Below are 27,236 nucleotides of genomic sequence, written 5' to 3'. Positions count from 1 at the left end.
TGTGCAAATATTAATGTTTTTACTTTGAAATGCTTTTTGAAATAATGCAACAGGTTTGTTAGTATTAGGAGTAGTTTGCATTTGTGGGATTGGGCACACAATCATAGTTTACTTATTAGCACTGTATTCTTTTTTTTTTTTTAATTTATTTTTTCTTTTTAATGTTTATTTACTTTTGACAGAGAGAGAGAGAGAGAGAGAGAGAGAGAGAGAGCGTGCATGAGCAGGGGAGGGGCAGAGAGAGAGGGAGACACAGAATCCAAAGCAGGCTCCAGGCTCTGAGCTGTCAGCACAGAGCCCGACGCGGGGTTCAAACTCACAGATCGTGAGATCATGACCTGAGCCGAAGTCGGACGCTTAACCGATTGAGCCACCCAGGCGCCCCATTAGCACTGTAGTCTGATTAACCTCAAATACCATGCTAACTTACATTATGTAGATTTGGGGGGATCGGGTGGGATGGAAGCCCAAATAATGTGAAAAACAGCTAATTACTGATAATTGAAGTATTAGTGATTTAGTTTATAATAGGTAATGAAACTGAACTTTCCATCTTGGTTCACTTGGTTCAGTTAACATTGGTTCACTTAAAAAAATCACTTGGTTTACTCTTAAAAATGTAATGAAGGGTTGGGCTATGCTATTTGTAAGTCTTCTAATTTTACAGCCTTATTGATCTATAATGATGTGGATTATTGTTGCTCTTCAGATACTCTGCAGTAATTTTAAACTTATTTCTCCATAAATTGTCAGCATTAAGAATGAGACATTTTGGTTTGTCTGTTCCCTAGGTGCAGATTCGGCCTTGGAATCTCAGTGACAGTGACTTTGTGATGGATGGTTCACAGCCTCTTGATCCACGAAAAACTATATTTGTTGGTGGTGTTCCTCGACCATTACGAGCTGGTATGATTAAACAAACAAAAATACCCCCTTTATTCTTTAGCATAAGAAATAACCTTATAAAGTTTTTGTTTTTTTTTTTAATGTTTATTTATTTTTGAGAGAGTGAGAGTGAGCATGCATGCGAGGGTGGGGCAGAGAGAAAGGAAGACAGAATCCCAAGCAGGCTCCACGTGGTCAGCACAGAGCCTGATGCAGGGCTCTTAACTCGTGAATGGTGAGATCATGACCTGAGCTGAAATCAGAAATCGGCCGCTCAACTCACTGAGCCACCCAGGCGCTCCCCTTATAAAGATATCTTAGGAAAAATTCTCCGTAAGCATTTGAGTTAATGTCCAAGAGAATTCTAGAATCAAAATATCTGGCTTTGAATTCATGTGCCCTGCTCCCAGTTAGTAGTTGAGTGACGTTGGACAAATTATTTTCGATGTCCTCATCAGTCCAAAGGAGTAATAAGTGTATCTGCTTCGTATAGAGTTTTGATAGTTTTGAGGATTGAGTGTGATGAGCAGGGCCAAGGGCTCCGTGTGGTGTTAGTGAGCATCACTCTTGTCATCATCTGGAAGAGCCCTTCAAGGGTAGACTAGATGTCGAGATGTTCAGGGTTTATTTCCCAAGCCCCCAGTTGTCCACTGGCTTTTACTGAGCTCTGAAACATGGGAGGGTTTTCAGCAGTGCATCATGTCTTTAAAAGTAGGACCTACAGGAGAAATTTCGTCCCTGACTTCAAGTAATTTGAGGTTTAATAGTATAAATGAGATAAGATAAAAACGAAGGAGAATGCAGTTTCAAAATTTAAACATCTCATGGAGAACACCATACGTTCATTATTTCAAGTTTTTATGTAAAAAATTGGTGGAAAACTAGACTGTAGGGAAAGGTAACAAGGCTTTCATGGAGATATTCTAGAACGACCTTCATACAATCAATTTGCTAGCGTTCACCTGATTATTTATATTAAGCAATACATTATTACTTGTAAAGCCATGGTGGCAACATGGTAGAGAGCGGACAGACCAAGATGACCGGCCCAGCACTATCACTTAACCATCTGTGACCTTGGACAGATTGAGCGTCCACTCGGTGGCTCAATTTCCCCAGGAAATCACTACCTACTTCATAGGGTTGTTGTGAAGATTAAAAGAGACCGTACGTAAAAAAAAAAAAACAACAACAACAACAAAAAAAAACAAAACCCAGCAGAGCCCCTGCCCTTATTTAAAAGATTAAAGATTGATTTAATAATTATCATAAGGACGTGAGCTCAGAATACATATGAACTGCTTTTGATGACACCTTTGGTGAGCGAGATGGGTTTTCCTGATTTCAAATGCCGTCTTTGTTTCTTTCTTATTTAGTGGAGCTTGCCATGATAATGGATCGTCTGTATGGAGGTGTGTGCTATGCGGGGATTGATACCGACCCTGAGCTGAAATACCCTAAAGGAGCTGGGCGAGTCGCATTCTCTAATCAACAGAGTTACATAGCTGCTATCAGTGCCCGCTTTGTTCAGCTGCAGCATGGAGAGATAGATAAACGGGTAAGTCCTAGATTACATTCTGGAAAGTTCTGGAAATGGCCCTCTCGGTGTGTCATTACCAAGATTGGAATGGGGGAATTTTAATATGGCAATAAAATTGGCAGCTGACAGTTATGCCTGTAGGACCAGTTAGGTGTATATTCTTTAATGCATCTAAGGGTTCCTATGAATTTTTTCTGTCTCTTAGTTTCTTGAGTAGCCTAATCAGAGCCCTGCATCAATTTACTGTGGTTGATTTAATCTCCTAAGCTATCACCTCCATCCATTCACTTATTCAGTTAGTCATTCAGTAAATATCATTATGTCAAGTACAAACATCAATGCCCTTGAGATCCCCTGACCTTTTTTTTTAATCCCGAGACATCATGACTATCTCGTAAGCCCTATTTTCCAGTGTGCTATGTAACAAATGACTGAATAAATTCCCTTGTAGGACTGCGTTAGAAATATTTCACTGAAACAGATTAAGTGAAAGAAATCATAATCTTTTTATTTTTAGTGTATTCTACCACCTGAAATTAGGCAGTAATTAGCATTATCTTCAGTACTTTAAATTCCTCTTTGTTGGTTTGTCTTCTGAGTTAAAAAGCTGGAGAAAACCTCGGAGAGAGCGCTCTCCTCTGTTTTCTAAGCTACTGTATTCGAAGCTCTGTGCTCCGTTATCCGTCTTATTTCTTTGCATTCACAGATTTATTTCTTAGTTTTGTGATTCATGCATTCACCAGATGTTTTAGCACCTAGGACAAGTAGTTGATGTTCTTCTCGGGAACATCTCCTGAGGAGTTGATGTTCTGATAGATATAACTGTATCTTATACTGACACTGCTCAAAGTGTGGCCTGTGAGCTGACTGCCAGAAGCAAATGGTTACTGGCTTGTGGTGAGATAGGAGTTTACACCATTACACCAGATTGTGAATCCGCTACATTGGGAAGCGTGGTGTTGATTAGTTCAGCTGACTTGGGGTTTTGGGGGGTTTTTTTTCTCCCCCTAGAAAGACCCTCCTGATGAAAGAAGCAGTGTGTTGATTTAGATTCTGGTGTTAGCTCCTTATTTCATGGGAGACTGGCACTTTCATTAGGACTGACTTAGATATCAACACTCTGAGGCGTTGTGCTCCGAAAAGTCCTTCCTGATTGATTGTCTCGTGCTGTTCTCAATTCATTATGTAGAAACTATCAAGGCGATGGTGGTTGACACTTACTGCTTATGTTTCATTTCATGTCTACGCTGCTACAGTGTCGGTATGAAATACAAGGTTATAGTGGCTGTCATGCTGTGACTGTATGAAAAGAAAGGTCTAGATTCTAACATAAACACGGAGGGAGAGGGCAAGACACGTTGCAGTGTAAGTGAACAAGCCCACATGCTTTTAGTTCACTGAGAAAATAGCTACGTCTGACCAAGCAGTGTCTCCTGTCTCGCCGCTTCATCCCGGCAAAGGTGTCAGAGGTGTAAGGTTGGTCATTGGAAATGCACACTTCATTTGTATTCCTCTGCAATCAAGCCCTTTGACCAGCGTTCTTGCAGCTCCATAGATGTCACGGAGTGGCCTCGGGGCCAGAAGGCTAATGCTCTGGTTTGTCTGCTCTTCCCGTCTTCCTGTCACTCGTCTTCTTTTGTTCATGGCTAACCTTTGTCAGGATTCCTTGTCACAACTGCATGGCACCGGTGGTAGTGATGGCCTGGTATAAGGGAATTTTAACCCTGAGTCTCTCTACGACTAAAAATAACCAACTCTTTTCTCACTGGTGAATTAACAGCCAGGTTATTTTTAATGCTTGAGAGACTCAAATGACAGGTTGGCCTATTGAACACTGGAACAGACCCAGTTTTAGAAATTCACCTCTGACTTTTAGACTGAAGTAAACCATTCTTACTGACAGAGAATAAGGCGAGGTTTTAGACTGTGAGTACTATGGCCGCGTCTTGTTTGCTCAGAGTTCCGAGTCTGGGTGATTATAACCCACGACGCGCACGCTGTAAATAGAAACCGTGACCCAGCCTTTATTACAACTTAGACGCTTATGACACAGAAGTCAGGCATCTTCCCTCTGATGTGAATATTGAAGTGCTATTTTGTGGAACTGGGAAGCTCTTCGTCGGTTTTGTCCAAATTACAATTCCACGTATGACAAAAATCCAGATCCACTAATTAAAGCGATGGTTTGTGTCTATAAAAATGCTCCTGTGGGTTTAATCTCGTAATGTTCTAAACAGTCGGCTTCCCTTTTTTATTTCTGGCGGAATTGTTTTTCCTTTGAAAAGTGTTTCTTTAATAAGACTGAAATGTAAAATGATGAGTACCAAAGCCTCACCAGGTCCTTAAAGATGGACTGGACTGCCTTAATTTCAGGAAAAGAGCTACTGACCCTTGTTTCGGGGCACCCCGGCACAGATTGATTCAGACAGAGGCTGGAAGTGCACGCACCACAGTAAGAGGTGCCTGGACCATTCACTGAAAAGTGTAAACGCCTTCCTTTTATTTTCGATTGCAGGTGGAAGTTAAGCCATATGTCTTGGATGATCAGCTGTGTGATGAATGTCAGGGGGCCCGTTGTGGTGGAAAATTTGCTCCATTTTTCTGTGCTAACGTTACCTGTCTGCAGTATTACTGTGAATATTGCTGGGCTGCTATTCATTCTCGTGCTGGCAGGGAGTTCCACAAGCCCCTGGTGAAGGAAGGCGGTGACCGTCCGCGACATATTTCATTCCGCTGGAACTAAAGGGTAACTACAGTGCTGATTTTCAGGCCTCAGAATAAGTGCACTCTTCTGTTAATTCTGACCCCTTCCTCGACCTCTTCACGCTGGCATGTCCTTTTGTAGCAGCCCGTAACTTAACAATAGTGTAACAAAAAGAATGACCTATAATATAGGCGTTTTGTAGATTCTCGTGTCACTGAAAACAGTACGTACGAACTCCTTTTTCGTATTGCCATCGTGTTGCACGGAAGTTTTATTCTCTTGTTTTGCTGGAGACCAAGAGGATCCAAAACTTCCTGTAACATTTTCTTAGAGGAGAAAGAGAAATATTAAAAGAGAAATGAAACAATAGAGTATTTTGGGTTTTTAATTAAATTATTGTTAATAATATAACATATAAGAATACTTTTATTAAAATTAACCATGCAACAGTAACACTATCAGTCTGTCCTGACACAGTTTTTCCCCCCCCCGAGAAGTGCTTTTGCCTTTTCCTTTCTTTCTTTTTTGCCTCTCTTTTTTGCCATCCTCCCCCCCCCCCCCACCGTTTTATTCATTTACAGCAGTGGAGGAAGTTAACAATTATTAACAGGAAAGAGCATGTTAAAGCAAACACAAATGCATGAGCAAGATCGAAGCAGCATTAGAACAAATTGTTAAGGGTTTCGAGGCCGAGTAGAATTTCATGACGCCTCCGAGTTACTACCACAGCAGAAAAAAAAAAAAAAATAGTAAAGTAGGCAGAGCTAGGTTTATTTTCTTTTCAACCATTTAAAAACCTTTAGAATGTAAAAATTGGGTAAATGTACTACTGAGGGGAGTGCACTTATTTATTTTTAAACTTCCTCGTCTGGTCACGGCCCCAGGAAACCTACCAAAGCTAGAATTAATGACAACTGGTGGGAAAACTAGCATTTCCTCCCCCCCGAAGAACAAATGTATAAATTTTATTTTTGATGTTATATATAAACTCTATATCCTAATTTAGTAAACACTCATCAGGTGTCAGCCTTTGCTCTCCATTTTGACGTTAAAAAACAAAACAGAACAGAACGGATCTAGAGATACCTCAAGGACATCAGTTTTGATTTTGTGTTAACAGTACAGTTGTAGCCAAAACTGGGAAACAAAACCAATATACAAATTGGCTGCCGATTGGCTTACTTTTAGATTTCAAGTTGCTTTGGGTATCCTGTAATTTAGTTGTAACATAGACAACGGAAAAAAAAAAAGTTAAAAAAAAAAAAGTTAAGTAGTTGCAGAGTGTTTTGCACTGTTGAACTAAGTAACTGTGTAAATCTGTGCAAAGGTACGTATGTTTATCTTACTCTTCCTATAAAATAAAAATAACATTACCGTTTCAGAACTTAGCATGGGACATAGTCAGTGTTTGAAGTGCCAACTTCATCAAGTAATGCATGCTTTATTATACATAAAATTCTAGCTTCGAAAGGCGTTATTATGTGTTGAACAGTACGCTTCAGGGGTAAATTTAAAATAGTCTCTTGAAGCCCTGGTCATGGAAGTGACTTTTATTTTAATTGACATTCTCTTATCAAATGCCCTACCCACCACCAAAAGGATTATTACCGGTGTGCAAAACATTAAAAAAAAAATCCTGCTAGTTGTGCTACCTAACAGTACCGTCTTGGATCCTTCAAAACCAAAGACTTGCCCCAGCACTACGGTGGAACCACCTGGCTGATGACCCCTGCTGATTATCGTTAGGAAAAGCAGTCCTTTATTTTTAACACAGGCTTTAACGAACTGCATACCTGTTAAGTTCCAAAGGTCAAAATGGAGGCATATGCTGTCTAATGGTCAGACACAGAAAGGGAGCTGCTTTTAAAGAATTCCCTGCAAATACGGAAAGCAGTCATGCGAATGGAGGGTGCTCTTGTGTAGCTGGTCAGGGACTTTTTTTTCTTTTCTCCTGAACTACATAATTCTAACCGAAACGTTCATTTGCCTCTTTTTATTCTTTTCGATGCTTGTAGGTGGCTTGGGGTGTGCTATTGTACTGTTCCTACTCAGTAAACAGGTGTGATGAGTTAACAAGAAATAACACTGTTTGAGAACTAGCTTTGAATAATAATTTTTCCCTTTGTACATGACCTGCTGAATTTCGGTACAGTGTTTTTGTAGCTAACTTATTTTGTCATGCACATAATGTATATTTGTTATGCACTACTTTTGTATATCTTGTTTTTCCAACAGTGAACATTTTTAGGCACACTTTTCACTGACGGGATATCTCTTTATGCAATACCTCAATTTTTCATATTGCAAAGAGTAGCTTTTTGTACTTTTATTACTGAGAGATCTTCATATACTTCATTTTTTAATATAAATAATTTTAATAAATTTTATTTTCTTATATTCTGCTTTTTATACATTTCAGTGCTCTGCATACATTTTAAATTATGAATGTTGTGCACTGGCAATGCTATTTTAGAGTCTGCAGAGAAGAGAAAGCATGTTGCTTAAACATCCTTCCCCAGCACCAGCTATTGGTGTACCTATAATTTAAGAAATAGTCTATGTAAAGTCACAAATTAATGAAAAAAAATTCGCATGAAAATGACAGATAACACGGTAGTTCCTAAAAAGACAAAAAATTAAACGCATAAGCATAGGGTAGAAATTTAAAATAACAAAATTGTCTACAGCTTCTTACTAAGTTTTTAAAATTATTCACAACGCAGACATTCTTGGTGAATGTTTAGCCATTTTTAATATTAATAAATTGATGTTAAGTGTTTGATTCAGAGATGTCTGCTCTTTTAATTATATATAAAGAAAAAAAAAATAGCCTGCCGTGGGACAGGTGTGTAATGTTAGTATGCATGACTAATGTAAGAAATTGTTATTCTACTAATATTTACTTGTGATTGTGTGACAAGCGTGTTTACAGATTATTTGGTTACACTTCAATTTACAGGGCATAAACAATTATTATCTATTACTCCGAACGTTATTGATTACATGTCCTTCAGATTACACGGGATTGTAGTTGGGAGTTACCATGTAACTCAAAACATAATTAACATGGAATTAGTTTACAGATTTTAGGGTATCACTTCAATTTACCAAGCATGTAGTTCTAGCACACTAGCATGGCACCAGCCATGTACTTACAATGTAGTTACAGAGTAATTACATGGTTATTTTTGCAATGTAAAATAAAGTGTTTCTGATTATTTTCTATGTAAAGGAACCCTCTCTCCCTTCCCCTTCTGGTCCCCACGCTTTGGTATAATATATATACTTCTCCATACACAGACCTCTGCAGAATGCAAAATAAAACTTGCAGTGAACGAATTTAGCATTTTATGAGAGTGCTGTTGGAAAGACTTGATAATTCACCCCTTTTGTTTTGAAGAGTTGAATCTTCTGTTAAAAGGTGATTTAAAACTTGAATGTGATGAATTGTGGCAAGTTAACTTCAAGTTATGTGCAATACTTATTTCAAACTTTTGAAAGATCTTTGCAGTGTAATTCTTTGTTTTTAATTGCAGACATTTAAAAATGTCATTTTCTACTGTTAAGAGTAATCCTCTTTCTTGCTGGTGTTTCTAAAGAAAAGAATCAGAAATCAATCTTTCTACTAATGTAAATTTGAGATTATTTTTAAAAATGGAATAAAAGAGGTTTTGGTCATTTGCTTTATTTTATTATCTTATTTTAAAGCTACTGTGATTGATAGCATTGTAAGAATTGGGACAATATTGTATTCAACTGTTTTATTTTTTATATTTTTAAAATTTAAAGTATAATTAGTTTTTATAATTTTCATCAGATTTTTGTTATATTTTTTGGAAGTGAAACTTTTAGCAAGTGGGTGTCTAGTTTTTACTAATCCCTAATGTTTTTTTTTTTTCCAGTGTATTGCTCATATTATCAGAAGGAAAAGTTATTTAAGTATGTCAGTTAATTGTACTACTTGGCTGAATTTCCATATAGTTTTTACTGTGTATGGGGAGGTTGTAGTATTTATTATAGCATTTTAAATAAGGGTAATTCATTTTTTATTAAAGTCATTTTCACGTTAAGTTCCTATTTTTGTATGTTCTACTCTTAAGTTATATAACACAGTTCCTTTTTTAAAAGAGTTCATTTGTTGAAGTGCTAGTGGAAAATTAATGTTATTAAATAGTTTGCAAATGACTATTTATACCAGTATGCATATAATTTTTAAATATTTGTAATGTGAGATGTTGAATGAATAAAACTTTTAACTCAGCTTTCTTTTTAATATACTTATTTATTTGCAACATGAGTAGGTTATGCTTCCATGATCAGGAATGAAACCTTTAAAAAATGTTAGGTGTATATCTCGGGCCAAGGCAGAACATACTGATATGAAAAGATGTCCAGCCGTATAGGGACCAGTCGCAAGTATGCATTGCTTGTGTAAGTTTGTAAATATCTGTGGGTTGTTGTCTTTGATCTGTACTATTAGTTAACACGTTGCCCTGCAGAGTCCTTTTTTTTTTTTCCCTTTCCTTTCCTTTTCTTTTCTTTCTTTCTTTTTTTTTTTTTTTTTTTTTTTTTTAATAGCCTCCCATGTGTATGGGAGGTCTCGGCCGGGATTCGAGCATTCGGTCACCTGCTGAAGGCTGATGTCCAATAAAAGTAAGGAAAGGTCAATATGTGGGGGGTTTGATTTGTGGTCTTTGTTAATGAAGAGCCTTGATTTTTGGCCACCGTACAAGAGGATCTTGGTTAATAAGTCTGGACTTTCAGACCCCTAGTTTTTCCCTGGATCCTAACGTCACAGGATATGGCCTCTGGGATAATAATCTCTGTAGCATGTGAATTGAAAGTAGGATCTCTGACTCGATTCGTTAATCACGTGGACTACTGAGCACCACAGTGTATTCGTGTTTACATTTGACACCACATCTTCAAACTTTTAACTTCAGGACTTATTATGGCATGAAGCGTAACACGGAGACCGTTCTGTTTTGTCAAATTTAATTTCTGTTCTTTCTCACCTCGAGGATAGTAGTCTTAAGACGAGAAGAAGCCGTTCTCGTCCTGAGACAAATGGACTGTAGAGGTCTTTTGCATCTAACTTGTCTTTCCAACCTGTAGCTCTTGCAGCTGTAGGGGAGCCTGAGGGGCCTTAGCCTGAAGGGCTGAGCAGCGCTTAGATATCTCCCGGGAATACCGGGTCACTCAAGCTTTGGCTGACAATAGCGGGAAAACTTATGTTCCCAGTTCAGTGAAGGGCCCCTCAGGAAGCCCCAGGGGACATTGGAGATGTGGGTGGCGTTTGGTTGCCACTTGACAACATCCCTGGGCGTTCTGGGTTGGTTTAGGCACTTAAAGTAGGGGCAAAAAAAAAAAAAAAAAAAGACCTAAGTAGATTCCGGGGTTTTTTTTGGTTTTTCTTTTATTTTTGTTTTTGTTTTTTTTTTTTTTTTTAGAAATATTTATGTTAGGCAAGATGCACATCAACTGTAAGTGATATAACAATTAAATCTGAAAATAATATGTAGGCGCAACACGTGGGTGTTTTAAATCACAGAACGGTGAATCTGTAGCGTGTGAGAGGCTATTTGGGCTGCATTTTCTTATTCACTGGTAGTTCACCCAAATTCACCCAAAAAGGAAAGTTCTCTACCCCATTCTTCACCATCCTTAACAATCAAGTTGTTTCATAACCTCTTTTGGTAATGGCTTTGTATCCACACCCAGTTCAAAAGGAAAATGATTTTTTTATGGATTTCTTTCTTAAAGTTGGATAAATACTCCCTTAAAGTCTGATCAAAAGTCATGGGAAAGTAAATTCCCGATTTTAGAAATTAAGGAACTGTGGAGATGTCAATGATACAAAAGAGTAATTCTTTTCTGAAGTATGTAATGGCAGAAAAATAAACAAGGAACTCCAGATTTATTTCCCAAATCGGGATCTTCAAAACAGTAAGGTAATCCTTTCTATAAGAAACAGACAAAAAAAAAATGTGAAGTTCGGTCATTAAATAAACATAGAAAATAAGGCACCCTGTTTCGTGGAAAATCAAATCGTGCAATTAGCTTGCTGAGGCTTTGAGAGGTTGGACAACGAAGAAACCCATTTTACTTTGTTTAAAAGTGCCTCCCCCCACCACCAAATTTCTTTGCCTACGGTCTCTGTTTACAGATAACACAGGGCCCCATGGGACATACTTGGGATCTGTTGCTCTCCATTTTAGTATGTGTACTAGTATCAGGAAGTCAAAGAACCTTACCGTTTTTTGTTCTAGAAGGTCTCTTGGTCCTGTCCCTCCTTAGTTATTCCCAAGGCTGGTAACCATTGTCCACGTTAACTTTACGGGGCTTCGAAGTCATTGCCTAGCTTCTAACCCCTGCACCGTTTCCGGTTTAGCTTCTTAATTCCCCTCCCTCTACTCCCAGTTCCAGAAGAGAGAAGTTTCTTTGCAGAATGGACCATCACCTTAGGAAGCGATTGTTGATCGTGCCTCTCCCTGGCTCAGAGCGGCCCTTACTGCTCATGCGTGCCACGGCAAGTGCTGCTTCAGACAAGCACCTTGTGGTTTGAATCTGCCCTTCGTGACATGCTGTCTTCCTGATAATTCATGTCATTTCCCAACTTTGAAAATTTTCCCTCGCAAATGTCCCCCGCACCCCCTGCCAGTGCTCTGAGAGCCGGGACCGCAGGCTTTGAATAAACTCTAAGAATTCAGAAAATGAACATTCGTGCCCTACTATGAACTCTTCTGCAGTACCAATTCAGTCTCTTATTAAAGAACATTGTGTTTTTGGCATGCCTGAACCTTGTCAGAATATTTTAAGTTGGAATCTTTTTTCCTAGTCAAATTGGGTGTCATTGTTGACTGGCTGGAAAAGGAGAGAAAAAAAAAAAAAAGTGTCTTACTGTGATTCAGTGCGGTGACCAGAGTTGGAAAAGAGCCGTGTGTCTCAAGGAAGTTAAAAATGAACAGCGGTGTCCAAATCTAAGCCCGAGCTTTCTTTATCCTTTTCATTGGAGTTCTATTTCGGTAAGCAGGGCTTTGATACCATAAAAATGTCAACGTGATTAAGCAAATGTCACCATTTAAAGAGATTATTTTCCACTCGTCTCCCAACCCCCCCTCCCCCCCCCCCCCCCCCGCCAACACCACGCGAGAGAAAAGGACCAAACATCCCCAGGAATGACCCTCCCACCCCGCTGCAGAACCTGCCACAGGCGGCAGGACATTCAAAACGTGTTCTGGAGTGAGTTAGGATGAGAACTGGGTGTAATAAACATGTGTGAAACTGCATAAAAGGTCTTAGGCGGGGTCCAGTACAGACCTGAGCCGCCTTATCTGAATGCATGGAGGCAGAATTCACCTCTCATAGTTGAGGGAAAAGGGAAGCGGCCCCTTGTGTGTTTAGCCGGCTATTGAAGATTTGATTCCAAAGACCTGCTATAGGGTTGGGGGTAGGGGTGTAGAATGGCCTCATCTCTCAGGTGACTCTCAGCTCGCCTGACTCGGCAGTGAGGGAATGGTTTGATTCTGGAAGAGGCAACCCGTAATTGCTGACTACCTTGGTATGTTAGGCACTTACATACATGAGCATAGTCAGCACCCTCCCTTCCCCGCCCCCCCCCACCCCTGCCCTGGGAGCTACTGAACAGGAGACAGAACTATCTCCAGGAGAAGTTGGGTGTCCTGCAAGGTTACACAACCCATATGAGGTAAAGGCTGGATTCAAGCCCCATCTACCAAATCCCACGTTCTTTCCCCGTAAACCTCACTGCCATGGGGATGGTAATGGACGGGATTTTTTTTTTTTTTTCTTCCAATTGGTATTTGCTTTTAAAACAGAAGCTACGTTCTTAAAACTAATCTGGGCGCAAGGTATCATGTTTGAAAGTATCGAGACAGGGAGACAAAACAAAAGTTGCAGGCGAGAATGGGAGTTTTGATTGGGTCTGGGCGATCTCTACGATTCTTGTCTATCTACTGGCTTCCCTAAGTGTGTGTCTTTGGTTCAGTGACCAGACTTGGCAGACTTCTCCAGGAGTAAGGACAAGGGAGTTGAAGTGTCATTTCTGTTCACTTGGAGGAGCTACAGACTTCTTAATGCATACCTTTTCTTTTTGACTGAACCACCAGTGAAAGACCGATCAGTTTGGGGCGGGAAACAAAGACCAAAGGAAGACCCTTTCCTCCAGCACCATGAACCCCCCAGTTCCAGAATCATGAACAGTTCTCGAGTAAGAATAACAATTACAACAGCTAGTGATGAGGTTTTTTGTTTTGTTTTGTTTTGTTTTTTTGGAGTGAAAGTGGGGTTCTGGAGCCAAAGACCAAGGAAGAATTCTTGAAGACGTCTTTGGTGCAAAAGAAGGTGATTTTACTGAAGCACGGGGACGGGACCCGTGGGCAGGAAGAGCTGCCCCAGGGACCACGAGGAGAGACTGGGTATATACTATGGGGTTGGGGGGAGGTAAAGTCCAGGGGAAGTTTCCAGTGAGATTTTCATATATTAAAGAAGACTCCCAGGATACTGGAGGCCTGGCTACTGTCAGGCTAAGGTTGTTTTTCTTTTCCAGCAAAGCATTAAGACAGTAAGGAGTTCCTGGACGTTTTACTCTGCTAGCCTCAAGTATTTGTCAATGGGCGGTGGCCAGTTATAAGGAAATTTAGTTCTATCCGCCATTTCCTTCTGCCTTCGTTTCCCACATCACTGTGGAGGGGTGATGGAGACTGAGGTCCTGCGGGACTATGATCTCTATCAGTTAACCATTTGTTTTTCCCCTTTCCTTCATTCTTGGGCAGCCAGGAGTGCCCAAGGAATAGCACACATCCCACCTGGTTGGGGTGGGAGTGGGGGGGGGTGCGGCCCCTCAGCTTGCCTAACGCTCCCCCATCAACTAGCATGGATGGTGTGCCTACCAGATGCCAGGCATCCCGCTTGCTATAGGCGTTTCCTCTTTTCAACCTCCCACAACGCCACGAGGTAGGTACTGTTCGTGTGGCTAATGTTCGTAAAGGTTAACCAGTCTGCAAAGCCAGGATTCCAACCCAGGCACACAGACGCCCAGGTCCTGTTTGACCTCACCCCCCTTTTAAGTTTCCAACCAAAGAGGAATTTTTGCATTAAAATTTCACCAAGAAGTGATACTGCGGGGCGCCTGGGTGGCTCAATCGGTTAAGCGTCCAACTTTGGCTCAGGTCATGATCGCACAGCCTGTGAGTTCGAGCCCCACGTCGGGCTCTGTGCCGACAGCTCGAGCCTGGAACCTGCTTCAGATTCTGTGTCTCCCTCTCTCTCTCTGCCCCTCCCCCGCTCATGCTCGCTCTCTCTCAAAAAATAAACATTAAAAATTAAAAAGAAATGATACTGAAAGAATACCATTTTACAAATCCATCGCAAAATCATTGCCCTTGATTGTCTCTGACAAGGATGTCTTTAACAATGCTGTGATAGCTATTTTTGGTTGTAGTTACGTCATCTCCTAAATTGAGAAAGCCAAGGAGAAACCTGACCAACCAAATCACATGGGTGTCAAGAAAGGATATCTAGTTAGCTAGACGGATGGATGGGCAGATGGGTGGGTGTATGGATGGACAAATGGGTGAATGGATAAGCAGGTAGGCAGGCAGACAGACTGACAGATTTGCATACATATTATATACCTCTATACATCTGATATATTTTTTTAGATTCAAAGAAACTCTCACCCAGGAGAAAGGGTTTTATTTCTTCCTATAGAACTATAATTGAACATGTTCTATATAGAGATCGTACAAATCAAGCCTCCCCTCACGCATCTCATTCTTGAGACTGCAAAGTCTTTGTAATCTCCTCCAAATAATCATGAAATCCAGGGCACCTGGGAGGCTCAGTTGGTTAGGTGTTTCTTGATTTCGGCTAAGGGCCTGATCTCACAGTTGGTGAGTTTGAGTCCTGTGTCAGGCTCTGCACGGCCACCACGGAGCCCGCGTGGGGTTCTCTCTGTCCATCCCCCGCTTGCGCGTGGGTGCACAGAAACTCTCTCTCTCTCAAATAAACAAACTTAAAAAAAATGGTCCTGGGGCACCTGGGTGGCTCAGTCAGTTAAGCATCCGATTTCCGTTCTGGTCATGACCTCACGGTTTATGAGTTCAAGTCCCGTGCATCGGACTCTGCGCTGATGGTGTGGAGCCTGCTTGGGACTCTCTCTTTCCCCTCTCCCTGCCCCTCCCCCCTCTCTTTTTCTCTCTGTCTCAAAATAAAAACTTAAAAAAAAAAAATAGCTCTGAGATCCAAAAGAGCAGGGAGAGGCCTTCTTACTGACGAATTTTCCTGGTGAATTTTAAAATGGCACATGAATATTTTGCTTCTGGACTGAGATGTCAGAATCATTAAAATAGATTTCTGCAGAGAATATATATTCTTGATTATATACACATATATACACATATATACATATATACATATATATCATATATATTATATATACCCCATATGTATCATGTCATATTTTATATATCATATATATTATATATACCCATATATTATATATATGACATATATAATATGACATATATAATATGTATTATATACATATATACATATATGTACATATATGTATATACGTATATGTACGTATTTATATATGTACATGTACATATATGTATATATATGTATATATGTATATAAAGAGAAAGAGAAGTGTTTGCCATTTTTAGAGCACTGGAGCTCTGGAATACACAGCTTTGATCATTGCTGCAGCCTGAACAGCTGTTTCTGAACAGATGTGATGCTAGAGAGCCTAGAAGAACCAACTTAGAATGTTTGAACATAGATTTGCAGCAACACCCTTCTGAGGGAGACATTAAGGCCACAGCCAAATACAGTCATCAGCAACTTCCTTTTTCTTTGCCCCCCAAAGAATTCAAACCTAACAAAGAGCAAACTCGACACTCTAAAACTGGAAAGGATGCAAATGGGGACTCAGATTTAGTCCCCTAAAGTGTCCTACTTAAGTCAGAATCAGCAGTCCTCCCCAAGGGGTGTCCCGGGGCGGGTCCGGGGCGGGGGGAACGAGGGTGGGTGAAGGTGGATAGTAGGGGGAGTGGGAAGAATTGGAAGAGGCGGGCAGTGGAATTCAGTTAAGAAATACAATTTTGTGTCAGAGGTCAGTAGCCCCTACCTCCACACACGCTGCAAACAGCTGGGGCCACAGCCGTCCACACCATTTCCTCTCTCGTCCGGGTCGGGGACATTTTGCAATGATGGCAAGTAGTTGCCCACGATGGCAGAAAATTGGAATCTTTCCTGGATTTCGGTGTATTTATTTTATATCATTTCCCCCTTTGAGTTAATACGGAGAGCGCAGCTCCACGACCTTCAGACGTGGGGTCTCTGGGCGCCTTGATCTGTTTCCGTCCGGCAGTTAGTGCCCTCAGTACGTGTTAATCATTATTAGCATCCGAACGACTGCTGTTCTTATTATTACTCTCTGTGCACTTAGAAAGTGCTGGTGCCTGTGCTGGGTTGGGGGCAGGACAGGGTGGCAGGGTGGCTGTGCCTGTGTCAGGCAGGAACCCTCTTGCTGCCGCTGTCCTACATCATTTCCCTTCTGCGTATTCTCAGCATTCTGTCCCATCCAGCCGGCAAGGGTTGCCATGGTGACGGGGAAAGTGTGGCGACTCCAGGCCAAGTGCCGCTGCTGCGCCCTGTTCTTGCTGTCTCTTTTCCACGTTGGGAACGGGATTCCTCCCACGGTGGGGAACCATACCCTGCACAGAGGGTCAGGACTCTGCTACCGATTTGAACACAAACTCCCAGGGACTGTGCCCTGGAACCCTGGTGTTCTGGAGAGTTTTAGATGAGCCAAGAATCTTTCACTTTAGGGAAATCAGCAGGAAAAGAAGGGGAGGAGCTGGAGATTAGGCCTGGAGTCTGCCAGCTGACAGCTCCGTCATGCTGCCTTCCAGCAAATACGATTTTTCCTTCCTCCGCTATTTCCCCTTTGCCCTTATAAACGGCAAAACGTTAGGCAAAGGTGGCCCCAGGCGTGGTGTTGGGTACTAGAGGTGACTTGGATTTAGAAGTCAGGCTCATACCCCAGAGACAGGGGACATAGTTCTAGGGTGAGACCCCAGGATTTCTGTCCCTTTGCCACCTCTGGGTGAGTGAATTTGCCCACTTTAGTTCAGCTCTGAATATTGTTTGTCTCACCAGTCAGAAGGGGTAAAAAAATGAAATCCCCATCTTCGGGGCGGAGGTTAAGTCTTCAATGAGGCAATCGTAAAAAAAGCAGCATTTAAACAATAAACTTTGGAGACTGTCATTATCATCACCATTATTGTGCCAGATCTGGCCATAGTGGCCTGCCAATACCTTGGGGAAGTCCCTTCCCCTCTCTGAGACACTACACTTGCTATCTCTGTACGGAGGGGACAAGAACACCCGTCTCCAGGGCTGTGGTGAGAACCAAGTCAGGGGAACGCCCGGTCCCCTGCCCCCCCTCAGCGTTGCCTCCTTGCGGTCACCCTCCCTGCTACTGCCTCCACCTGCTACAATTCCTTCCCCCCAACACCCACCCCACCCTGTTAGCTGGGGTCAAACAGAAATCTGGCTCTGCCCTTGCCTTGCCAAACCCTCCCACAGCATCCCACGGCCCTGGAGATAAAACTGCTTGTGTTTTCTCGGGGCGCCTGGCTGGCTCAGTCGGTTAAGCGTCCGACTTCGGCTCAGGTCACGTTCTCGCAGTCTGTGAGTTCGAGCCCCGCGTCGGGCTCTGTGCTGACAGCTCGGAGCCTGGAGCCTGCTTCGGATTCTGTGTCTCCTTCTCTCTCTGCCCCTCTCCTGCTCACACTCTGTCTCTCAATAACAAATAAATGTTAAAAAAAAAAACAAAAAACTGCTTTTGTTTTCTCAAGCCCATAGGCCTTATGGGATCTGGCCCCAGCCCCCACCCCCACCTCTCTCCACTGTGCACTCCAGCCACACTGCGGCCCTCCTCCGATGCAAGCCCCTTCTTCTGGGGCAGGGTCTTCCTACCAATTGCCTCCTCAGTGAGAAAGTATCTGCCTACCCCGTCGCTCTCCCCGACCTCAGACTTCAACGCAACCCCTCCACCCTGCAGGACTTCACTTAGACATCACCTCCAAGAGGACTTCCTGAATCGCTCCTTCTCAAGTCTCCCCGTCCCGCCTCCCCACCCATCACACTTTGTTATCAGAAGCACACCTTCAGACTAGTATTTCTTACAATGTGTAATTAGCATTATACATCATTTGTTTACCCGGTTTTCTGGGGCGGGGGAGATATTGTCTTACCCGTGCTTGTGTCCTCAGGAGCAGTCATGTGCCTTGCACAGCGTAAGTGCTTAATAAATGTTTACTGAATGAGTGACTCACGGGATTTGGATATTAGTTCTCTTTCCTAGACCTGCTCTCAAAACAGCCGCCAAAGGATCTGTGCTTCAGAAGGAGGGCCTGAGAGCTGATGGGGCCCCAAGGCTCAGGTATTTCACAAGCAAAATAGAGATCGGAATGCCAGATAAAGGTAGCTCCGAGCCCTGCAGTGCTAACGGGCACCAAGTTCAGCTAGGGATATTGTTCAAATGCAGGCTCTGATTCAGCACTCCTGGGGGCCTGAAACTCTTGTCTTTCTAATAAGCTCTCAGAACTGCTTCTCCGAACTGCTGCATCGCAGGCCATGCGGAGAAGCAAGAACTTTGGCCTCATGAAAACCTTGAAAATTTTTTTAAGTTTATTTATTTTGAGAGAGAGAGAGAGAGAGAGAGAGAAGAGAACCAGTGGGGGAGGGGCAGAGAGAGAAGAGGACAGAGGATCCCAAGCGGGCTCCGCCCTGACAGCAGAGAGCCCTGTGCGGGGCTCGAACTCACAAACTGTGTGATCATGACCTGCGCTGAAGTCAGATGCCTAACCGACTTAGTTACCCAGGCGCCCCCAAGCCTTGAATTTTTAAACCTTGGGGTCCCAAGGACAGGGCGAGCATAGTGGCTGGGAGGGGTGGTGTGCACACCTCCTGAGCTGGAAGCTTCTCAGACCCAGGATCCAGGGGCCAAGAGGGGAGGGGCGTCCTCTGGATACGGAGAGCGGAGCAGCCAGATGGGGTGAAAGGTCGGAATCGGCTTTTAGACTGTGCCTCCGTCTCACAGAGAGACTTCTACCCAGGAGTTGGCTCATTCATGTATCCCTCATTTCTTCAGCAAATACCTGCTGAGGATATTATGTATCCTGAGGATACTGTGGGGACGAGACAGGTAAAGTCTCTGTCCTCTTGGCATTTACGTCCTGTAAACAAAGACCTGGATTTGAGACCTCACCTGTGTGTGTAAGAGAGAGAGGTCTGGGTGAGTCATTTCAACTTCTGAACCCTGGCAAGATGCGATGCCTGTTCCCAACATGGGGAGTTGCCGGGAGATTCTCAGGAGACAGTGCCTTACGAAGATAAGGCATTATTATGCACAGAACCACTCATCTGAATTTTGAACTTGCCCTCTATTAGCCAAAGGTGGAAATCTGCAGAGGAGAATTATATTGAGGGGTTTCCTTGTTCAGTCAATCATTCATCCAAGTGTTTGCACTGTTCTGGGCTCTGGGGATATTGTGGGGGCGAAGTCTCTGTCCTGTAGGCATTTACATTCAGAAGCAGAAATCAGATAATCAACAAACACATATATAAACAGGAAAATGTTCTGAGAGTCACGAGGAAAATAAAACCGGGTAACTTGGTGGAGACGAGAAGTGGAGCTACTTGAACTGGGAGGTTCGAGAAGGCATCTCTAGGCGAGATTTAAGCCGAGACCTGAATAAGGAGAAAAACAAGCCAAGGTGACATATAAGGGAAAGGTATTCTGGGCAGAGGGAACAGCACATGCAAGAGTCCTGAGGCAAGACCAAGCTTGACATACTTAAGGAAGAGCAGTGTGGCTGGACACAGCAACAAGGGGAAGAAGAGGTCGTGGCATGAGCTCAGAGAGGCCAAAGGGCCAGATAAAGCAGGGCTCTGTTAGCCGGGGCAGAGGCTTTGGGTTTTGTTTTAAATCAGACGCAGAGCTGCTGAAAAGGAGCTGCAGGGCAAGGGTGGGAACTGAGTTGGGATTACTCTGGTGATGGTGTGGAGACTAGAGGGGAGCTAGAGTGGGAGCAGAAGAACAATTTAGGAAGGGATGGCAGGGGTGTCTGTGAGTGAGGACGGTGGATGTTGGTAGATGACAGCGGCATGGGCCAGAGTGATGGCAGAATGGAGAGAGGTGGGCACGGGAGGGCTAGAGGTTGGAGTGAGGGATACGTGAGAACGACTTGGGTCCATGCTGTGCTAATTTTGGAGGAAACACAATTTACCAAGCAGTACTAATCCCATTCCCTTGGCACGCTTCTGCAAAAGCGAAACCTTCGGGGAACCAGGAGGAAACGAGGCAGTTCTAATCCTACCTAGACACACAGAAGCTTCAAAAGGAGCATATCGCTTACAAAGGGAAATTCTTACCCCGTTCCCCTCCCTGTCCTGGGAGGTCTCATTGAAATCCTTTGCTTGTTTGAAAGGGCAAGAGAGATCCTGCTTTAGCAAGTAACGAGCGGCGCTTAGATGCCTTGGATGGGCTCTAATTCGGATTAAGCATTAGTTTAATGCGGAGGGGTTTTCCGGAAAGAAGATGAGATAGATGAATGACACAGACAATTTAATTAATCTTAGAGATGGGGCTTAAAAACCAGGGGCCAAAGCATGTGTGTGTGCATGTGTATGTGTGAAATGGGTGTTGATTTGGTGGTGTAGGCAGCAGCGGAGGGAGGGAATACTTGATTTCCCTGCCACCAGGTTTAGTGAAGTTTCTCTGCATTCCCCACAGGGCGGGGTCCTCCCATCCATTCAATCCCAACTTACTCAGTGTTGAGCTGCGTCCCATCCCGTGGTTCTCTCATTCACAAAGGGCCAAAAAAAGGGAGCGGGTAGACCTTATCTCAGGTGAAACAAAGGCCGCAGAAATCTGCTGACAGGTATGAGAATAGAATTGAACCGTCACACGCCTTTAAACTCCGGTACCATTACCTCGTCCTCTGCCTGTAACACATAAAGGATCCAGTCTTAAAGAGGAACCCCTATAACTCCTTGGGAAATACATAATTCTAAGTTGTATTTTGAGGGTGAAAGCTTTATTTGTTTAATGTAAGCATTTTAAAATATATCACAATTTCTTCCTGTTAAAAAACCTACCGTCCCCCCTGCTTCCTACCCCCTGACATGGAATTGGCCTGGGCCGCTTTCTTTCTCAAGGAGTCCCTGAGGTTAGCTCTTTGGAAGTTAGGGCTCAGCGGCAAGGACCGGTCCAGGTCCCCCACCCTGTACATTCCCAGGAACGAGGCAGAAGCTGCGGGCAGTACTCGTCAGAGCCAGTGGAGGGTGAAGGAACAGCACTTCAGCACGGATGAGGTGGGAAGGCCCTTATCCGACAGTCGTCAGCGGCTGCCTCCTGGGGGGGGGGGGGAACCATATGTCCCCAGGCCTACGACTGGCCAAATGAAATTCATGGCTAGGAATATGCATCCGTTGGTTTTTCTTTCAGCTCCTGCAGCTGTCTGATGAGGGGCGACGGAGGAGCAAATATCTCTTTTGTGGGCTGAGATGCCTTCTTATCCAATTGCCCCTGGTCTTTCTATGCAGCACTACCCCAGCCTGCCCCCTGCGCAGGCAGCCAGGACCACTCGCCCCACGGGACATATGGGTTGGGAACGCACCTTCTCCAAGTGTTACTTTTGAAAAGCCAAAGGAAAGAGCCGTGGTTTGAATTCAGGCTCCTAACTCCTTGGCAAAAATAAAAACTGAGTGGTTTCTCCTTGAAAGGGGCGATCCTCTTTTATATGGGAGCTGTGACTGCCACCTGGTGGACGAAGTTAGCTGAGCAACTTCTTTCTCTTTTTGGCCTTTTCTAATGCAGTCTAGCACTCATTTCGTCATTTCTTCATAAATACAACAGGGGAGTGTGGAACGTGTGTGTCAGGCACTGCGTTAAGTGCCTGGGGACAGGCTGTGGGAACAAAAGGGTCAGGGTCCTTGCTTTCATGTAGCAACTGGAGGGCTTGTGGGGTGACAAGTGGTTTGCGGGGTAAGCCGCTCCATTAGAAAGAACCTCGCAGCCCGTGGGAAAGACATTGGGTGAGGAAGGGACTTGGGCACAGAGGCTGCTTTGGAGAGAGGGACCCCGGGGGCCTACTCTCAGGAGGGTCCTTTGGGATGAGATCTGAACCCTGAGAAGGTTCTGGCTTTGGGAACTGCTTTCACCCACCTGGCTCTCTTGACATCCTGCTGGTAGTCCCGTCAGAGGCCGTCCCCACCGACTGCCAGTGGAGCACAGGGTGGGCCCAGTGAGAGTGAATACGCTGGTGAGGCGTGGAAGCCGGTCTTCTCTGGTCCCGGCCTCTGCCCCACCCCTGTGGTGGCCGTGGGGGCACTAGCTGGTGTCAGGTCCAGCGTCTCTCCTGCCAAGAAGACAATCAAACACTAGAGAAGCACCAAGAGGACTCTCCACCATAATTCTCCCCCCTCCCCAGATGCTGCCCAGGTTATGAGTGGCAGCCTAGCGTTCAAGGTCACCCAAGGAGGGCCTAGTAAATGCCCCAGGCTTTACATTGGGACATCTGAGGAACTACATTCTAAGGAGCAAGACTGAACAAGATATACACCGACCTTTACAAAGACTCAAGCGAAGCTATAAATCAATTCAAACTCCCCTACCCTACCTGCCTGCCAGAAATAAAGATAAATATTATCCAGACTCTCAAATAATCTATAGTTGTTTTTTTTTTTTAACGTTTATTTATTTTTGGGACAGAGAGAGACAGAGCATGAACGGGGGAGGGGCAGAGAGAGAGGGAGACACAGAATCGGAAGCAGGCTCCAGGCTCTGAGCCATCAGCCCAGAGCCCGACGCGGGGCTGGAACTCACGGACCGCGAGATCGTGACCTGGCTGAAGTCGGACGCTTAACCGACTGCGCCACCCAGGCGCCCCAATAATCTATAGTTTTAATTGTACATTATCTGGCATGCACAAATTCCCCAGAACACCAGGATTCAAAAATCAAGTAACCAAAAAACAAGAAAGAAAAAAAGTGGTTGCACGGATCCTCATGGGATGGGAAACCACTCTGATCAATACGTTCTAGAAAATATTCTGAAGAAATTCAGAGGCAGAAAACTCAGTTTCCATTTCATTCCAGAACTGAAAAACGCAACTGAAATTTAGAACTTGATGGCAGGTTAGTGAATTCGTGGAAAGTGGACTAGTGGACTGGTCTACAGAAAATAACCAGACAGAAGCGACGACGGAAACAAGGACGGAAACCACAGGAAAGAGCAAAAGAAATATACGGAACAGGGTATAAGAAGACTTAATATGTGTAGCGGAGTCTCAGAAAAAAAGGGAAAGAATGAAGCAGAAGCAACAGCTGGAGAAATAATAGCTTAGAATCTACCAAAGCGGATAAATGATAGCAAATCACACATTCAAGAAGCACTATGAAGTCCAAGCTGGATAGATACAAGAACACCATACTCAGTCGACTATTTCGTGATAAAAGTGCTGAAAAGCAAAGACAAAAAGAGAATCTGAAAAACAGGCAGAGGGGAAAATTGCATCACTTTTTTTTTTTTTCAATGTGTAGTTTTGAGAGACAGAGACAGAGCACAAGCAGGGGAGGGACAGAGAGAGAGGGAGACACAGAATCTGAAGCAGGTTCCAGGCTCTGAGTTGTCACCAAAGAGCCTGACACAGGGCTCGAACTCATGAACCATGAGATCATGACCTGAGCTGAAGTCGGATTGCTTAACTGACTGAGCCACCCAGGCGCCCTGAAAAATTGCATCACTTTTAAAGGGGCAGTAATCTGACTGACAGTTGACTTCTCAAAAGAAATAGCAATGACAAGACAATAGAATTTCTTCAAAGTGCTGAAAGAATAGCGGGCGAGCTTGAATTTGATATTCAGCAAAAACATTCTTTAAAAGTAGTTACAAAAAGGACTAAGTGAATTCATCACCAGTACAACCACACTAACGTAAAATGTTAAAGTTGTTCTTCAGGTAGAGAGAAAATAATCCCATTTGGAAAAACAGGTATGTGGGAATGAATGAAAACACAACAGAGAAGGTAGATTTATCAAAATTTGGTAAGTCAAAATGAATACTGACTGTATAAAACAATAATAATATTAATGTCTCATGATGTTTAAAATACATTGTAGAATTACCAAAAAAAATCTATATGCTGTTTACAACAGACATTATAAGGAAAAAAGGTTGGAAGTAAAATAATGGAGATATACCGTGAAACAATAACCACCAGAATATATTCCAAGAAGCATCATTAGAGCTAACACTTCATAAAAATCAAAGGGTCAAATTACCAGAAGATATAACAATTGTAAATGTGTAGGCATCTAACAGCAGTTAAAGACCTACAAAGCAAATACTGACAAAACTAAGAGAAGAAAAAATTCAGAGCTATAGAGGATGATTTTCAGCACACCTCTGTCAGCAACTTATAGAACAGTCTGACCTTATTTAACTGATAGTACAAAACAGATAAAAAGAAATCAACAAGGATACATTAAGAAACCTAGATAAGGGGCTCCTGGGTGGCTCACTCAGTTAAACATCTGACTTCCACTCAGGTCGCGATCTCACAGTTTATGGGTTTGAGCCCCTATGTCAGGCTCTGTGCTGACAGCTCGGAGCCTGGAGCCTGCTTCGGATTCTGTGTCTCCCTCTCTCCCTGCTCCTCCCCTGCTTGTGTGTGTGCCCGTGTGCACTCTCTCTCTCTAAAGTAAATAAATATTAAAAAAAAGAAACCTAGATAAGACACTTCATAAATCTGATCGAATTTGCATATACAGAACACTAGCCCCAACAACTACAGAATACACATACTTTTCAACTGCACAAGGTAGTTCCCAAAAGTAGACCACAGGCTGCATTCTAACACAAGTTTCAGAAAATTTCAAAGGAATGAAATCATTCAGAGTATAGTCACTGACTACAATGGAACTAAGTTAAAAATAAATAACAAAAAGACTGAAAAGCTCTCAAATGTTTGGAAATGAAACAATATACTTATAAGCAACCCATATGTCTAAGAAACTACAATTAAAATATTTTGAATGGAATAACAGAAATATGAAATACAAAACTTATGGCATGCAGCTAAAGCTATGCTCAGAGGAAAATGTATCGCTTTATGTGCCTGCATTACAAAAAAAAAAAAGGCTTAATATCAACGATTTAAGTATCCATCACAGGATGTTATAGAAAGAATTAAAGAACAACAGAGGGAATTGGCAAAGCCAAAAATTAATTCTTGGAACAGATTAATAAAACTGATGGTCTACTGTTGAGACCAAATCAGAAAAAATGGTGCAAAAATTATCAATATTAGGAATGAAAAGGAGGATCTTGCAATGCTCCTAGAGACATTAAGAAGATAATAAAAGAATATTTGAACATTTTTTGCTATTAAGCTTTAAAATACAGACTGAACAAATCCTAGAACACAGTTTACTAAATGGACCCAAAAAGAAACAGATAATCTGAATAATTCTATAACTACTAAAGACCTTCTTACAAAGAAAACTTCATGCCTAGGTGTCTTCATCAATGAATTCTACCAAATACGTAAGAAAGAAGTTTTAAGTCATTCTCTGTCATGAACACAGAAGTGGAAAGTCTAAAGAAAACATTGAAAAATAAAATTTAGAAGTGTATCAATCATATAAAATGATAATATGCCACAAGCAAGTAGGATTTATCCCTGAATAGAGGGTTGGTTTAACATTATAATTCAATCAATGCAATTCATCACATTTACAGACAAAGGGAGTAAAATTATATAACCATCTCAATAGATTATAGTCAAAGTATTGGATAAAATTTAACACCAAACTAAACTGAAAATAGAAGGGAACTTCCTTAATCTGACAAATACCATGATTAAAAAAAATTTATAGTGACTAGAGTACTTAATTATTATTTTACCTAATAATAAAACATTGAAACTTTACCTTGAGGGCAGAAATAAGACAAGGATGTTCACTATCATTTGTATCCACCTTATACTGGAGGTTTTAGCCAAAATGAACTGGATATCCATATAAACAAATAATGATTCTTAAATCTCTATATTATACTATTCCTAAAAATCAATTCCAGGTGGATTGAATATTTAAATGTGAAGTGTAAACAATAAAGCTTCTAAAAGATAGCCAAGAACTTCTTGGGATAGACAAAGATCTATTAAATCAAACACAAAAAGTATAATTCTAAAGAAAAATACGGATATATTGGACTAAAGTTAAAAACTTTTATTTATTAAGAGTTCGTAGACAGCATAAAAAGGTGAGTCACAAGGTGAGAAAAAAATTACAATACATATGACTAACAAATAACTAATATACAGAACATATTTTTAAAAAGTCCTCTTAACGACTGAGAACCAGATGAAAATCCCATATAGAAATAGACAAGAGATTTAAACACAAAAGATGATATCCAAATAGCCAATGAGCTTAACTTCCTAAGTAATCAGGGACATGCAAATTACAAGAAAGCAATATCACACTGTGTTGGTTAATTTCATATGTCCTGTTGGCTAGGCCACAGTACCCCGATATTTGGTCAAACATTATCATAGATGTTTCTGCAAAAGTATTTTTTGATGAAATTAACATTTAGAGGGGTAGACTTTGAGGACAGCCGATTATCCTCCATAGTGTGGATGGATCTCATCCAAACAGTTGAAGGCCTTCATAGAAAACTAATGACCTCTCTTGAAGAAGGGAAAATTCTGCCAGCAGTTGGTCCTCAGCCCTGAACTACAAGCATCAACTTTTCCCTGGGTCTCCAGGCTGCTGGCCATTCCTGAAGATTTTGGATTTGCCAGCCTACATTCTTATGTAACCCAATTCCTTAAAACCTTTCTCTCTCTGTCCCTCCACACACATATACACTCACATCATTATTGGTTCTCTTTCTCTGGAAAGCCCTAATACACATACCCATCAGAATGGCTAAAATGAAAAACACTGACAATGCAAAATGAACATGTGGAGCAACTGGAATTCTCATGCTTTGCTGGT

At 42.3% G+C, this 27,236-nt stretch overlaps 1 protein-coding gene across 3 annotated transcripts in view; it reads left to right on the top strand.

Moving 5' to 3' along the window:
- CPEB4 (cytoplasmic polyadenylation element binding protein 4) overlaps positions 1 to 9,390 on the top strand; it is a 66,195-nt gene extending 56,805 nt beyond the window's left edge. For all 3 annotated transcript variants that reach the window (XM_047091001.1, XM_047090990.1, XM_047090983.1), the window contains 3 exons: positions 792 to 906; positions 2,262 to 2,443; positions 4,941 to 9,390. In XM_047091001.1, coding sequence (XP_046946957.1) covers positions 792 to 906; positions 2,262 to 2,443; positions 4,941 to 5,168 — 525 coding nt within the window. In that variant the 3' untranslated portion in view covers positions 5,169 to 9,390. The remainder of the gene's footprint in view (positions 1 to 791; positions 907 to 2,261; positions 2,444 to 4,940) is intronic.
- The last annotated feature ends 17,846 nt before the right edge of the window (positions 9,391 to 27,236 follow it).

The sequence above is a fragment of the Lynx rufus genome, unplaced genomic scaffold (assembly GCF_022079265.1).
Source record: "Lynx rufus isolate CCGP_SWC_20201006 ecotype Redwood Valley unplaced genomic scaffold, mLynRuf1.p SCAF_1, whole genome shotgun sequence".
Lineage (NCBI taxonomy): Eukaryota > Metazoa > Chordata > Mammalia > Carnivora > Felidae > Lynx > Lynx rufus.
The sequence above is the reverse complement of the archived record's forward strand: the minus strand, read 5'-3'. Positions and strand labels throughout refer to the sequence as shown.